The sequence below is a fragment of the Lipotes vexillifer genome, unplaced genomic scaffold (assembly GCF_000442215.2).
Source record: "Lipotes vexillifer unplaced genomic scaffold, Lipotes_vexillifer_v1.1 scaffold776, whole genome shotgun sequence".
Lineage (NCBI taxonomy): Eukaryota > Metazoa > Chordata > Mammalia > Artiodactyla > Lipotidae > Lipotes > Lipotes vexillifer.
In genome coordinates, this window is record NW_006777292.1 from 2,362,924 (window position 1) to 2,379,389 (window position 16,466).

The 16,466-nt window shown below is 34.0% G+C and overlaps 1 protein-coding gene across 1 annotated transcript in view; it reads right to left on the reverse strand.

Annotated features, from left to right (window-relative positions):
* Nucleotides 1-16,466, reverse strand: part of BIRC6 (baculoviral IAP repeat containing 6) — a 244,499-nt gene that overhangs the window by 55,318 nt on the left and 172,715 nt on the right. The window contains 3 exon segments of the mRNA XM_007450952.1: nucleotides 10,737-10,905; nucleotides 11,791-11,955; nucleotides 14,386-14,603. Of these exon segments, the coding sequence (XP_007451014.1) occupies nucleotides 10,737-10,905; nucleotides 11,791-11,955; nucleotides 14,386-14,603 (552 nt within the window).

Below are 16,466 nucleotides of genomic sequence, written 5' to 3' on the forward strand. Positions count from 1 at the left end.
AAAAAAAAAAAAAAAAAAAAGAAACAGAATAGTTTAAAGGTTGATAAGAAATTTATAAGAAATAATCAAAAAGATTAGTCATTTTTTCCCCATAAAACACACGATCCAGCATGTATAAAAGCTAAAAATAATTCTAAGAAAAAATGTAAAACATTTACTGCTTGGCTTACTACTGGCAGAAGCTCATCAATTCTTACCAAACAGTTACAGTGAAATTTACCACAGATTACCAATGGAAAAGACACACCCCTTCTGGAGAACTGAAAACATTTGCCATGTTCAATAAAGAAGTTTGTCCAGGTTTTTTGTTCACTTCCTTTTCTCTGAGTGTCAACAGAAGTTCTCCACAAAGAGAAAAGGTCCATTCATCACTACTGTGGACTAAAGCAGGGTAACTGGGAATACTGTATTCCTGATGCAATGTAGGGTAAGGAACACTTCTCTTTTAATTATTTGAAAACTTGGACATTTATAGAAAATATTTTATAAAAACTATAAATGGAGTATAAGCTTTAAAAATTGTGAATCACCATTTTGTACACCTGTAATTTATATAATATCATACATCAACTATACTTCAAAAAAATAAACTCAGACATTTAGTAACTTCATTATTTTAGGCTAAAATATGTGGTGATTACACATATTAGGTATAAACTATAATTCACGTTAAATACATCAGCTTAGTTAAATATACATAAAAGACTTAAAAAATGTATTTATAGCTACTAAATATACACCCAGAATATATAAATGGCAGAATCTGTGTGCCTTTTCATTATATTTTCTATTATTCTATCCAACTGTTAAAATGATAATAGATTATTTGAAGTTCTACTAAAATGCCTCTATTTTCTATCATGTTCCACCACCTTCAACAGAGTAAAACAGAACTGCAGGCTGAAAAATTATGCAACAAAAGCAAGTACAATAAATTTATTTCCTATTTCTCTGTATAGTTCAAAGATACCTTTCCTAAGGATTTGTTTCACAGTCAACTTTCTTCTTCTCTAGACCAAGAGATTTTTGGGGGAAAATGGGTATTCCTGTCATCACTACAACAGAAGATGTAAAGAAGCAAGAAGAGAAAGAAGAAAATGAAGAATCTGTCTTGACTATGTTAGGCATTATTGAGATAGTACTTAACTTCTTGGTAGTAGTTATTGTGTATATCTATATCACAAGCTGATAGTCTCTCTCATGGGGGTGCATTCACGACAAAAACCAGCTCTAACAAAAATGATTTCTAAGAATAACCTTTAAAAGAATATTTCCAGAAGATTATGACATTCCAGGGCAAGTGCCTGGCTCTAAGGGCAGTAACCAGGGTAAGTGCCTTACTCTAGGCACTGCAGTGAATATATGGATAATAAAGATTTATTTCTGTATGCCAGAAAACACACAAGATCCAGTAATAGAAATAAGACACAAAAGCAACCATGCAATAGATTTTTTCTAAAAGTACATATTGAATATATATCATTTTCATTCCAACTGCTTTTAAATTTATGTTTATTTTAAGCCTCTAATAATCTACCTGACATAGGAAAGGAAAATTTTTTCAGCGTGGGAAAGAAAACTAACAAAATCTACAGAAAAATAAAGTTTTATTCAGTATCAATAAATGCTGAATATTCTCAAAAGCATTGTCTTCCTTTGGATTTATACTTATTATCTCAAAAGAAATGCATGCTTTATAATAATTTTTTGGTAGTTACGCATTTGTAACTATAGGACTGCACAGAAAATAAATACTACATAGAAAAAGCATCTTGTTTTTTTCTAATGTTCTTCAGCATGTGTTGACTTTATTTCTCTGATCAATTTCAGTAATACAAAACGAGAGGCCCACCTAAAGTATAAAAACCTCAACTCAATCTAATAAAGTAATACTTGTTTATGGAATGTTCATTTGAGTGGACTCAAAAACTAATGTGAAAATTAAATAATAAATTGCTCAAATATTTATTTTCAATTAAAGAATTTATTCACCCTACTTTGCCTAACTTGAAATATAAAGTCATCCTACATTTCACGGAAATATCACATGGAAATAAAGCAATCAGAGATCCTTAAATTATTTCTCTGTAAATTAAAAATCCTTTCAAGTAACTGAATACTAAAATTTAATCCGTAACTATATGCAACTGATATCCCTACAAGTAGCGTGGCTAGTATGCATATCTTAAAAGATAATCATGTAACAAATATATTCTGTCTGGTAAACTACCTTATTCAAAAGACAGCTCCATTTTTCAAAGTACCAATCCAATAATTTGACTTTTATACTTATAAACATACCTAACGCTAAACTATTTTCTTCCCTAGCAGATCAATAGTTGTAGAAATTATACTTGAACAACATATAGTTTTTTTTTTAAAAGGCTGAAATAAACACTGGGTACAGTAAAGTAAGAGAGAATTTTTTCATCTAGGATCTTAAATTCTCACTAAAATGTAACAACGAATAAACCAAAAACTCTTCCTTGATACTATACATTTAAAAACAAAACATGGCTCTGCAATAAAGATCTTTGCAAATGAGATTACTGAAAGGATATCTTAAGTGAGCATATATCATCAAGAATATTTGTACATTAATAAAATGTTAGTTCTAAGTTGTTTTACTGCAGAGCCATGAATTTAATATGTAATTAGTAATAAACTCTATCACATACAAGTGCTGTAAGGAAAACATCAATGAGTTCTACACAAATACTTTGATAAAAATAACTTCTGTATGTAAGGATTCATACACAATATTTCATTTCCTTTTCAATTTTTCCATTGTTTAATTTCTTGAATTTATACTTTTCGATCAAGCCTTAGCCAACAAATTGTTTTGGGGATTCATGTCAACCCTAGAATATGTTAAACTTTGGCTGAAGTTGGCAGTTAAGCCAGCCACTAGGGCAAAATAATGAAATAAACGGAAACCCTATCAAGAGGTCAAAGATTTTTGGCAGAATATCAAAGTATGAATGTTTTTTACACAAGTCAAGGCCAACTTGCTCTACTCAGCAAGAAGGATATTCTACTGGGGGTGTGATACACACACACACACACACACACACACAATCTTTTACAGTTTCTCAGGTAAGCTTAATTCAATGATTGTTTTAGCCAATTCCCTTTTTTATGCTTTTAAAAAGTATTCTACTGGGAATTCCCTGCTGGTCCAGTGGTTAGGGCTCGGCGCTTTCACTGCCACGGCGCAGGTTCAATCCCTGGTCAGGGAACTAAGATCCCATAAGCCACACTGCACAGCCACAAAAAAAAAAAGTATTTCACTAATTTATCATATAAGCATCTAATATGTGTAATATTTGACTATGTAATGGCAATATAACTGGCATAAATAAGTTTGGAAACAAATATAACTCTTAATAGGCTTACAATTTAATTAATGGGAAATTATATATATATATATATATATATATATATATATATATACACACACACACACACACATATATGGCACAAGTCAAGTTGTTTATAGAAGAAATGAAGACTTATAGTTCATTTGGCAGGTTGGTTAGGTGGAATTTTATTAAGGTGTGTACTATAACCAGTCTACAATGTAAGAAGTGAAAGTATAAACAACAGATACACTGGCAACTAACAGGAAGAGAAGGACCACTCTACTTTGGGTAAACAAGGAAGGTATCTTTAAAAGGTTCCAGATATTTTACCCTTACAAATCTATACAAATCAAATCAACTGGAAACCAGATAAATTTTAATTTAAGCAACCTCTCTCCCCCTTATAAAATTTATGCAATATAATCATTTAAGAGACAGAGTAATGTATTCCATACCAAAGACATTTCAAAATAGAATACCTTTAACAAACAGGAAAATTCTAGATAAAAGAAACTAATATTTATTGATGAGCACTTATGTGTGCCAGATACTCTGGCCACTAACGTGCTCAAAATGTTGGTACTCTGTACTCTTTTACCAAGAATGAAACAGCAGACAGGATCTTGTTTTTGACTCATATGCAGAAATAAAATACATTAAATGCAGGCAAGTGTTTCAGATTTTATTTGTACTACTCAGATAATTTTTAAGAAAACTGGGGCCATATTATAACACAGTTTGGAATTAAAAACCAAGTGACCTGCAACTTTACTTAGCAGAAGAATCTTGTAAAATCTTCACCCATTTCTGACAGACTCATTATTAAAACAGTGTAAAGAAATGGCAATAAAATACAATATAACTCAAAAGTTTCAAATGAACTATTACCAAGAAAACCGTAAATAAGGATATGATGTTAAGAACTATGTGTTATGACAGCTCAATAATTTCTACTTATTTGTTTCTCAGGCAATGTGTATCAACAAAACAAGCAAACGAACTATTTTCGTAAATGATAAAGTAATATATTTTCTACTGATAAACCACTATATTTTCATGTAACAGTACTAATATAATTTGTAAGCCCTCTACAAACAACAGGCCCTCCTGAATTTGCTGCCCTGAGGCCTGAAAAGATAATAACGGTTCCAACTGTACGCTTACTCTGAAGGATCTTTTTAGTAATAACTTTTGGATTTAAAGAATGTGGTCCTATTTAAGACATTTGCCATAACAACAAAATTAACTTTATTCTCTCATAAAATTAAACTTAAATACTGAATTTTTGAGGAATATAACCTAAGATATATTCCAAAGATATATTGGATTTTAACCCAAAATCCATTTTCCTGAGGAAAATCAGGTGGTATAAGAAAGCTTGCAATAATGGCTTTTGTCCCATTATAGCTAGTTACAGAACTACCATACCAATATTATGAAAATGAGGAAATTTTAATACTAGTATATACTATCACTTAGCTAAGACAACCAAGCCAAATTAGTAGATACTTTATAATGTTCTCAATACAAAAAAGTTTTGTGCTTGTTCTCCTTTCTTCCTTCCTTTAACATATCACATTTATTCATTTCTCTCTTCCATAGTGAAAAAATCCATTTATACCTTTTTTAAAATTTGAAAATATGTGAGTTTAGTAATGGCCACATCACAGCTAAACAGTAAAACGTGGGCAACTGAATAAATTTCTCTGGATTTCATTTGCTCTTTCCTAATCTGACACTATGAAACATACACTAAAAAGGTAGAGATTTTATAACACTTTGATAAAGAGTTTCCAGCATGCTCTACTATATTAATGGCAAGTAATTTAATGTGCTCAGTGGTGCTGTTTTCTGAAGACAGGAACATGTCATTTTCCAAAACGGGAATGAGAATAATAAGGGTGAGGGACTCTAAAGTAACATTTTACCTGCTAATTCTCACATTCATACAGTTTTACAAAGTATTTCTAGCAATGAAATGAGATCTCCATCTAGTGGCCAGTGGGGTAACTGAAGGCTTACTCAATAGCGTGTATGTAACTGACAGCAGCCTGAGGAAAAATGATCCTCCTTCACAATGCAGTTTTCAAAATAACATGGCTGTGACAAATGGAACTCAGAATGTCGGGAGACAGAAATTAAAATGAACACATCCTTCATATGAAGATTTTCCTATCTACCTAAGAAATCTCATGAAAATAACTACTTTCTTCCTTTTAAGATTTTTATCATTCCTTTTAAAAATGATACTAGAGATAAAAATAGCCTAATACAAAATAGCCTAATACAAAAATAGCCTAATACAAAAAATAGCCTAATACAAATAGCCTGATACAAAAATAGCCTAATACAAGTGATTTATACAAACATATAAATCACTTATTTGTTTCAGTTACCTAACTTGAAGCTGTGGCTTCAAATTCACTGTTTTATACACAGAGTTACCTTAATGAGCATTGTTCGCCTCAAGTCTCACTCATTCACTACTTGTGCTGTGTGCACCCTTTGTTTCTATGAAAAAAAAAAGCCTCCTAAAAAGCACTTAAGTGGTCAAAGCAACACCTCAAAGGCTAAGAGGGAACATAAAGTGCTATCTCTTGACAAGAAAACAAAAATCTTAGATCATTTAAGAAGTGGCATGTCACCTGCCAAAGTGGACTGGTAAGGTTGATAAGAATAAACTGAACGTTCATAAAATAAAATGGAAAGAAGTCAAAATTTGTGGAAGTGTTAGTGCTGTTCTTACAATGGCAAAAATGGTTTCTCTGGTTCGTGATAAAGTGCCTGCAAAGACTGAGAAAGCATCAAGTTTGTGACTAGAGGACATGTCACAGAAGCATATCCCCGTTGAAGGCAAAACAATGTGTGAAAAAGCACTTGGCCTCTATGAGCACTACTGTGGGTGTGGGGGGGGGGGCGTTGAGGAGAGCTGAGGAGAGGAAGTTCAAGGCTACTAAAGGATGGTTGGCTAGTTACGTAAAGTTCTACAGTCTTAAGAACTTAAAGATCACGGGAGAATCGGCATTTCCAGAAGAACTGATGCTGAGGCAGCACCAGTGTTCCCAGAAGAGCTCAAGAAACTCACAGAAGAGGAAGGCTATCTTCTAGAGAAAGTCTTCAACTGTGATGAAACAGGCTTGTTCGGGAATAAGATGTCCAATCATACCTACATCCATAACAGTACCAAGCAGGCCGCGGGGGCTCTAGGCCCGGAAAGATAGCTTTACAGGTGCTGTGTGGCAACACAGCAGGTCACATGATCAAGCTAGGCCTCATCTATGAAGCAAACAATCCCCAGGCCCTTGAAAACAAAAATTGCCTGCCCGTGTGTTGGCAATGCAACAAGAAGGCTTGAGTGACAGCCATCTTGTTGAGATGGTTCCACCAGTGCTTCATTCCTGAAGTGAAGAAATACCTCAAAGAGAAGGGGCTGCCAATAAGGTCCTCCTCACAATGCTCCCAGCCATCCCCAATGTCTCTGCTTTGCCAACAAGAACGTGGAAGTGATGTTCCTGCCTCTTAACACTACCTCACTACCACAGCCACTTGACCAATGGATCACCAAGTGCATTATTGAGGTGACTTACACCCACTTCACCTTCGGGAGGATCACTGCTGCCCTTGATACTATAACCTTGACTTCAGCATCATGGATTTATGGAAGAGCTTCACAACTGTAGATGAAACTGTTCTTATTGCAGAGGCTGCAGATGCCCTAAAGCCCAAGACAGTCAATGCACGTTGGAAGCCATTATGGAGTGGGGTAGTCAGTGATTACCCATTATTGATGCAGAAGTCAGGAATATCTTGAATGTTGCAAGTGAAGTTGGTGGAGAAGACTTCACTGACATGATGTGAGGACAACAAGGAACACAGAGAAGAACGTAGAGAAACCTTTCCCAACAAGGAACTCAAAGATCTACTGAAATCCTTGACAGATGATGATGATAATGATGATGATGATGATGCAGCAGAAGATCTAGAAGAGGCAGGGCTATCAATCTGGACACTTGAAAAATTTGCAGCAGTTTTTCAAAAGGTGGAATTGTTAAAGGATATGACCCTGAGTACATCCTCCAATGGAATGAAGCCTCCGTGTCACCCGAGGGAAAACAACATAAGTACAACCACTGCAAGATTTGTTTGATGATGCAAAGAAAAGAAGAAACAGCTTACAATGGTGTTTCTAACTGAAGCACCTGCAATTGTGAAACCCTGATCTTCAATACTTCAAGACCCTCAGCTCTCAACCTCCACACATCAAGACATCATTATTATTGGACCTTCTTCAAAGTATCAGCATCTGCAATTAGAAGCTGGTTCTTCCAACACAGATGTCCTGTCAGTAGGTTCAAGTTAGCCTGATGTCTCACTGCTTACCTACATGCTACACATCTGTTGCCTCACCATAGGCATAAGACAGCAATCATCATCATCATCACATGACGGTTAACAAAAGAGAAGAACCAGGGTTTTGGTGAATGTTAACACAGTGTGTGTGAGAAAAAGAATAAATTTATATTTTCGCTATTTGTAACTATATTTTCAATATGTACTTATATTTTAAACATTCTATGTATTTCTCTTTCATTAAATGAAAGCAGTCTGTACGTGCTGAAAGGAAGAAAATATGTTGTTGCTGGTGTGTACTATGTAGTTAGGTCTATGATGAGTGTCTCTGTACTGAACTTGTAGACTTTTTTCTTGTCATTATTCCTTAAACAATACAGCATAATAACTATTTATGTAACATTTACATTGTGTTAGGTATTATAAGTAATCTAGAGTTGATTCAGAGCATACGGGAGGATGTGCAGAGCTTATATGCAAACACTATGCCATTTGATATAAGTGACTTGAGCTCCTGTGGATTTTGGTTTTGGTGGAGGGTCCTGGAACCAATCTCCCAAGGGTTAACTATATTTTACTACAGCTCTCGAAAGATCTTATTACATTAGTCTTGTGTTTTTGCATATCATCTGCTAGCAACGTAAGCAAACCATCTCTTGAATATAACATCTCACACGAAATTATTAGCACTGCTCTCACACTTAAAAACCAACTTGCTGGATATGCTATAAAATAGTCTGTATTCTGTAAAAATGTCAATATCATGAAAGACAAAGAAAAGTTGAGAACTTTTCTGGATTAAAGGAGAACAAAGATATGACAATTACATGAAGTAATAGATTCTGTATTGGATGCTCTACCTTATCCCAACCCCTCAAATGGCCAAAAATAATATTCTACAGACCAATGACAAAACTGGAAAATGGACTTAAGACTAATTTTATAAAATAAGAATTTTACTAAGTTCCAAGAAGACTAATTTGTTCAGATTTTAAAATGTCACTTTAAAAATTAGTGTTTTAACCAAAATTGATTAAGTAGCATATTTACTAATATATTAAGCTACATTTTCTTGAAATACATCTATAACTCATATTTAGAATATTCTAAATGGGCAGACTTAAGTAATATACCTTGTTCCTTAAAAACTATGGATTGAATATACCCCAGGTTCCAAAAAGTTTTCTCTGATAAATGAAAACATCATTTAAGAGGTGTTCTGCCAATTATCTGACCTACTTATCTTAACTAAGTTAATTATTTTATATTAATTTACCTTAAAATCTTATTTCAAAATAATTTTTGTAATGTGGTTACAAAATGTGGTTCAAATATAAATCTATCAACTAAAATTATACCACTATCAATTAAAATTAAAATTATACCACTGGACAAAGTACCAGATTCAAGTATATAAATCTCAACCTTGGGCAAAGAAATTTCTTTACTCTGGGAAAATAATCACAAAGGAAAGGCAAACATTAAATTTCTAAAGTAGTTCCAAGATGGACTATCTTAAGTCTCTGCAATTCCATATATTCACCAGAATCAAGGCTTATTTATTAAAATACACACTTAACAGAAAGTGCACCTACTTAAAAAGACTATTTTAAACAGTAAAAGTAAGTAACACCAGATTTCCTTTTTGATTCTGAGCCATAAAGATAAAAGCTCAGTGTTACACAAGGACTGAATTTCAGAACAAGACAAAATTAAAAATTTCTGAGAGGTCATACAGTTTGAAAGTAAAAGGATTAATAATATTTTAACAATGTGGAAGTAAAGAGAAACCTTATCTTACTCTGTTCAATTTTTCTAAACGATTTAATATTAAATTGCGGCACTGATCTGAAATACTTAAGTGTTTACAGCTCCAAATACTTTACTTAATCAAAAAATATATTGTGCATTTGATATCTGTTTTTTCAAAAAGACAAATCTGATGGATCAAACAGGTCAATCTAAAAAAGAAAATCAATTATATAACACCTCAATATTTTTATGAAAAAGTTTGAGGTAGGCTGGGAAACGGTGTGTTTGGAAGCACAATAAACTTTTGAAGGTGGAGAATATGGGCAGTAGTCCCTTTTCAAATACAAGTATATTTTCCATCCATCTAATTGCATTTGAATTGCTACCACAAATCAAAATAAACTACTTCAAGATTCATTTCCATTGCTTTCCTTACCTATTCTTCCTTAATAATATAATTAAATGTGTAAGTGTTTATTTTCTTGAGTACGAGTATGAATAAAAGCAGAGATAAGAAGCAGAGCAAATATTTTAAATTTTAAAATGACTAAATAAAATTAAAGGTCCTGGCTAAAAGGAGGAGATGTTAACTGTTTTTCTTGGCAATACTTGTATGTCACTGAGTATCTAAATAAAACATAAACTTTCTATTCCTATTTAGGAAAAGAATACATTTCTTGGAAGATAACTCCACAACCAAGAAAATAATAAACTAGTTTCAATCAATAATCAATTGTATATTGGCAAAGTAAGTAACTATGGTACTTTTATTACTGAATTTGTAAAAACTAATACTCATTGTCAAGTATCTATGGACTTGAATAATTCATCTATCTGCCTTTCTTCAAATAACTACTGTCTGAAATTCTAATATTTGAGAAAAACATTAAAAACACATAGAAATTCAATTAATCGTATTCAGATCAGAATACTGTCCTGAAACTGCTAGCCTTTGCCTTATCATTTTCAGTTACAGGTTACTAAAAGAAAAAAATGTACTTTCACAGTTGAAAACAAAGGGATAATGAAAACTTTTATTCTATGTTATAGGTGACTACATAGTAACAAATTAGGGGCCCCCTAAAACAACTAACTGTTTCTCAAATAATTTTAAGAAATAAATCCATCAAACTCACACCTATATATATTAGGGAAGGATAATTTCAAATATTCCAATTGAACCTTATTATTTAAACTGATAATGATAAAATAAGTAAACAAAAGTAATCATCCACTAAAATATTTCAAAGGACTAGTTACAGTGTGATTTACCTGAGTCATTTCGTAGATAAGATGACATGGCTGGGATGAGGCAGGACTGACTGAGAAGCTCTAGAAGAACAGACGGAAGGGCATTACTGTTCTGTCCTCTACTCTCGTGAGATGACTGAGCTTCTCCATTTACAGCACCACTTGCAGGATTTATATAACTTGCAAGAACCTAAAAATAAAATTTGTTGGATTTAAATTGCGTTCTAGCTTTGTAGTTTAAAAGCCCATATTTTATGTTAGTCAATCTGAATACCAAGAGAATATATTTTCAACTCAATCAATGCCTCATACTACATGTTTTAAAAATGACGTTTTTTCTTTAGATTTTCAAAAGAGGGTATGCTTTGCATGATGATGTAGTGTATGACCAGACATACAGAAGCAATCCACCTAAGAACATGAACTTAAAAGCTTAGTAGCAACTCTGAGATTATTTATTGCATTGAATAGATTCAGTTTATAGTTTGAGGGTGATGGAATCTTAGAATTTTATATAAGAATAAGCTTATCATCCTAGAACTGCCAAAATTATGTTCAAAGACTTCACCAATGCTCTAAAAAAAAAAAATGGACAACTAATTTTAGTCAATTAGTTGATCCAGGAACAAAAGCTAATCTTTAAGAACGTACTCTTCTCATTTCTGTGGTACTGAAAACTTTATAAGCTAGCTCACCTTGCCCAGTTCTAGAAAACTTATAGAACAATGTGAGAAACAAAGATATAAAAAATACATTTTTTTAAGGAGTCCACATATAGCACTTTAGACGAGAAGTTAACCAGAAGAAAGTAGACATGGCACATTCCAGTTATTTGATAATTTCATCTTTGTCACTTTCCTCTCAGTGAAGAAGCTAACTAAGAGGGAAGAAATTAGAGTTACAAATAGGGAAGAGAAATCTTTGTCCAGTATCTTAAATGTACTGACAGCAAGGAGTACAATGGGCTGTATAAAAGTAGCTTAGGATGAGATGGATAGTCAACAATAGTTAAAAATCAATACAACAAAAAAAAATTTAACTATTATCACTGACAATATCAACTTTGTAAATATACCTGCAGGAGACAGGTAACATGTTCCTCTTCCAGCCTCTGTTTAGTTAAGGCTTGTTCCACATCCCATCCAGAAGCTGTAGAGCCTGTTCCAAAGCCAGTCCCTTTGGCCCAATAGAGCTGCTGTTCTTCTGTTGATGTAGGGTTGTGAGAGCTTGATACTGGTGGCTTATAACAAAAAATAAAAATGTATTACTATTTGGTTTCATTTATCATCAAAAATTTATCAGTAGACATTTAAATAGTTTAGCTGCTATGGAAAACAGTTTGGCACTCCTTAAAAAATTAGACAAAGAAAGACAATGTGACCCAGCAATTCCACTCCTAGGTATACATCCAAAGACATAAAAACTGATAAACAAATACGTTACTCTTATGTTCATAGCAAGACCATTCACAATAGTCAAACGGTCAGCCCAAAAGCCCACCAATGGCTGAATGGATAAACAAACTGTGGTTTATACATACAATGGAATATTATTCAGCCATAAGGAATAACGAAGTTCTGATACATGTTACCTGAATGAAACTCAAAAACATTATGCTAAGTCAAAGAAGACAGACACAAAGGTAACATATTGTATGATTCCATTTACATGAAATATCCAGAGTAGGTAAATAAACAGAGACAGAATGCAAAGTATAGCTGTCAAGGGTTAGGGGAAGGGAAAAATGGGGAACAAATGCTTATATTTAAGAATAGATAAATGGGGATTTCCCTGGTGGCGCAGTGGTTAAGAATCCACCTGCCAATGCAGGGGACATGGGTTCGAGCCCTGGTCCAGGAAGATCCCATGTGCCGTGGAGCAACTAAGCCCGTGGGCCACAACTACTGAAGCCCACGCGCCTAGAGCCCGTGCTCCACAACAAGAAAAGCCACCGCAATGAGAAGCCCACGCACCGCAGCGAAGAGTAGCCCCCGCTCCTTGCAACTAGAGAAAGCCTGCGCACAGCAACAAAGACCCAACGCAGACAAAAATAAAAATTAATTAATTATTTTTAAAAAAGGATAAATGAAACTTTAACAATATTTCCCAGGAATAGATAGGTTAAAGCATTTTAGGGCCTAAAGAGTCAATAACTCAAAATTAAACAGAGAAAACAGCAAACGGAATAGGGATATGAGCCAGATCTTTTAGGATGAATCTATAATGGTGTCATATGTTTTCAATTAAAGGAAACTTCAACTGAGTAATGTAGACTGGCTCACCACTGTTTTGCCGTTGCTAAAGAAGCTAAGAAATCTAATAATCACCTTTATGTCAGTTTACATAAAGCATGCTTAATTTTAGAACTAAATTAAACTTTGAATACATTGAAGTTTTTACCACAAAAACTCTTAAGAGTGATTACTCCTTTGTTATCTTGAAGTGTTTTTGAAGTATCAAACTAAGATTAAATCAGAAAACCATATATATTTGAAGATTTTATTCAAAGTTTGTCAGATTTCCAGTTAAAGATAGATTTGTTTGGAGACTGGCTAATATCAGAATCACTGAAATTATTTTCCTAAATTAAGGGTTGAACAAGGACTATTTTTCCTAATAATTTATCTTCTTCCTTCTTTTTTTTTTTTTTTTTTTTTTTTTCCCTTGCGTTATGCGGGCCTCTCACTGTTGTGGCCTCTCCCATTTGCGGAGCACAGGCTCCGGACGCGCAGGCTCAGTGGCCATGGCTCACGGGCCCAGCCGCTCCGCGGCATGTGGGATCTTCCCAAAACGGGGCACGAACCCGCGTCTCCTGCATCGGCAGGCGGACTCTCAAGCACTGCGCCACCAGGGAAGCCCCTTCCTTCTTATTTGGTGTCATTTCCTAAAACAGTCTCTGTTAGGTGATGCCTTGATATTTTTTCCGTTGAGCTATTGATCACTGTATTCCTTTTTTTTCTTTTTGCCACGGCCAAAAAAAAAAAAAAAAAAAAATGTTAATGAAATGCCATATTTTCTACTCTGTGAGAGGTAAACATGGACAGATGCTTCAGTTTATTAAAGTCTAATTAATAATTGTCTTTCTAAAAAGTTTTATGTATTTTATGAGATGTCTTACACATCTTTCTTGGATTTATTTATAGATACTTTCTTTTTCTTTTGGCGGTGCTGCCCAAAGGATGTGGGATATAGTTCCCCGACCAGGGATTGAACCCGTGCCCCCTGCGTTGTAAGCACAGAGTCTTAACCACTGGACCCCCAAAGGAAGTCCGATATTTTCTATTTTTGATACTGTTCTAAAAGACATCTTTAAAAAGCTCATTTGGAACTTTACTGGTGGCGCAGTGGTTAAGAATCCACCTGCCAATGCAGGGGACACAGGTTCAGTCCCTGGTCCGGGAAGATCCCACATGTGGCGGAGCAACTAAACCTGTGTGCCACAACTACTGAGCCTGCGTTCCACAGCTACTGAAGCCCATGCACCTAGAGCCTGTGCTCCACAACATGAGTAGCCACCGCAATGAGAAGACCATGCACCAAAGGGAAGAGTAGCTCCCACTCCCCTCAACTAAAGAAAGCCAACGCGCAGCAACGAAGACCCAACACAGCCAAAAGTAGATATAAATAAAATGACACCTTCTTTAAAAAAAAAAAACAAAACTGAACCTACCTCTGTTTGATTGAGGCTAGAGTTTGGAACTCGTGGGGCATGGTGGCTCAGAGCAGAGAGACAGACAAGTATGAGGTGTAGTGCTCCAATTTCCAATGCCATCCTCCGCAGAAGCACACCATCGTCAGTAGTCAAAGGTGTAGTGCTAAACAAGCTACGAAGGACATGGAAAGGAAGGGTTGGGAGCACGTTGGCTGATGGAGATTGCAGGATATGACCTAGATTAAAAGGAGAAGAGAACTCAAAATTAAAAATATTTAAAAACACAATAAGGAACAAGCTCACAAATTTATAATGGCAATGTAATATAAAATTATATCATTATACTTATTAGAAAACAACCACAAAATAATATCAGAAATAGTGATATCTTAATCTTTAATAATAAAGTGTCTAGAAAAGCTCAGTAAGAAGACATCATATACATAAACTCCAAAAGAAAGTTGAAATATACTCATATGATATTAGTTACAGACTGTCAAAATTATTATAATCTAGAATTTAAGCAAACACTAACAACTAAAAAAGAAGCATTAAAAGTTTCTTACAAGAGTATGAAAGTAACTGCTTGCCTTGGAAGTAGTTTCAACCATGAATGCAAGAGTGTAACAATTTTGTTTTGTTTGCAATAAAGTTTTCTACTATTTTCTAGCTAGGGAGGAACATTAAATGTAAAAAAACCAAAACAAACAAACACCCACTCCTACATGAATGGGAGATGAGACTACTGTAAAAAGGTATGTCAGAATTATGCTTTTAAATAAACATTCATTGTATATTCACTAGAAATAGTTTGAAATGACCTAAAGACAATTCTTTTTCCTTTTCAGTTTAGTGTTACACCTACTATCTCATAATAGAGTCCTAAAATAGTGTGGTTCTTATCCCTCTAGGTACTTAAAAAATCAGATGAAGCAATTAGAAATTCCCCATCTATTAAAATAAGTATATACAATTTATATATGAAACCAAACAAGCGGGACTTATTTAGTATATAGACACTGTAATTTAATGACAATTATTACAAAAACATTTAAAATTATGTCAACATTTTTGAAGAATTCCATCAATATGAAAATACAAAAGAAAAGTACATACAACGAATATTCAACAGCTTCAGAGTTATAGGATTCATGAATAAATTCATATAATTTTATTGGATTATATATACTTTGTTGTACAGGGTTTAAAAGTGTATACTTTCTAAATGGCATGTGAAAGATATCACCTCTAGTCAAAACCACATGAGTTTAAAGTAAGATTAAAAAATACTAATTATCAAATGTAATGGTAATTGAAGAATTAGAGGTAAACCAAATGAAAATGTACTTGCTAGGCTACCCTATGATTTTTCTTTGTTTCTTCTATCAACACAACTGCCAGCACAATGGAAATAATCACCATAGCTTTCTATTATTATTCTCTCTTATTATTATATTATGAAATAGATTATCATATAGTATATTGTTATAATATTTTCTTCATTCTGTTCTTTTTTTTTTTTTTTTTTTTGCGGTATGGGCCCAGCCGCTCCATGGCACATGGGATCTTCCCAGACCAGGGCACGAACCCGTGTCCTCTGCATTGGCAGGCAGACTCTCAACCACTGCGCCACCAGGGAAGCCCCATTCTGCTCTCTTTAATCTAAATATTGCTACCAGATTCACTGAAGAATTCTTTAAAAAGATTCTCATCATATCACTACTTCACTTAACATATTTTAATAAATTTTAATTACTATTCAGAATAAAATCTGAAGTTCTTAAGAAGCCTTTCCATGATCTGTTATCAATAACAACTTTTTAAATGAGTTCTCAGTCCTGCTTTATGCAAATTTCATCAGCCAACTTATCCCCTCTCATATAATATGAGCATATAAACACTGCTCAAATCATTCCTTCTTTCTGAAATAACCATTCTCAACCTACATTGACAATTTCCTTCAAGGCCCCACTAAAAACTACAATGCTGTTTTATTCACATTGCTGGGTAATAAGGAAATAATCTCACACTTGTAAGCCTCCATAATACTGTACTTCTCTCAAGGCTTTTACAACTTGATAAGTCTATATGTGTATATA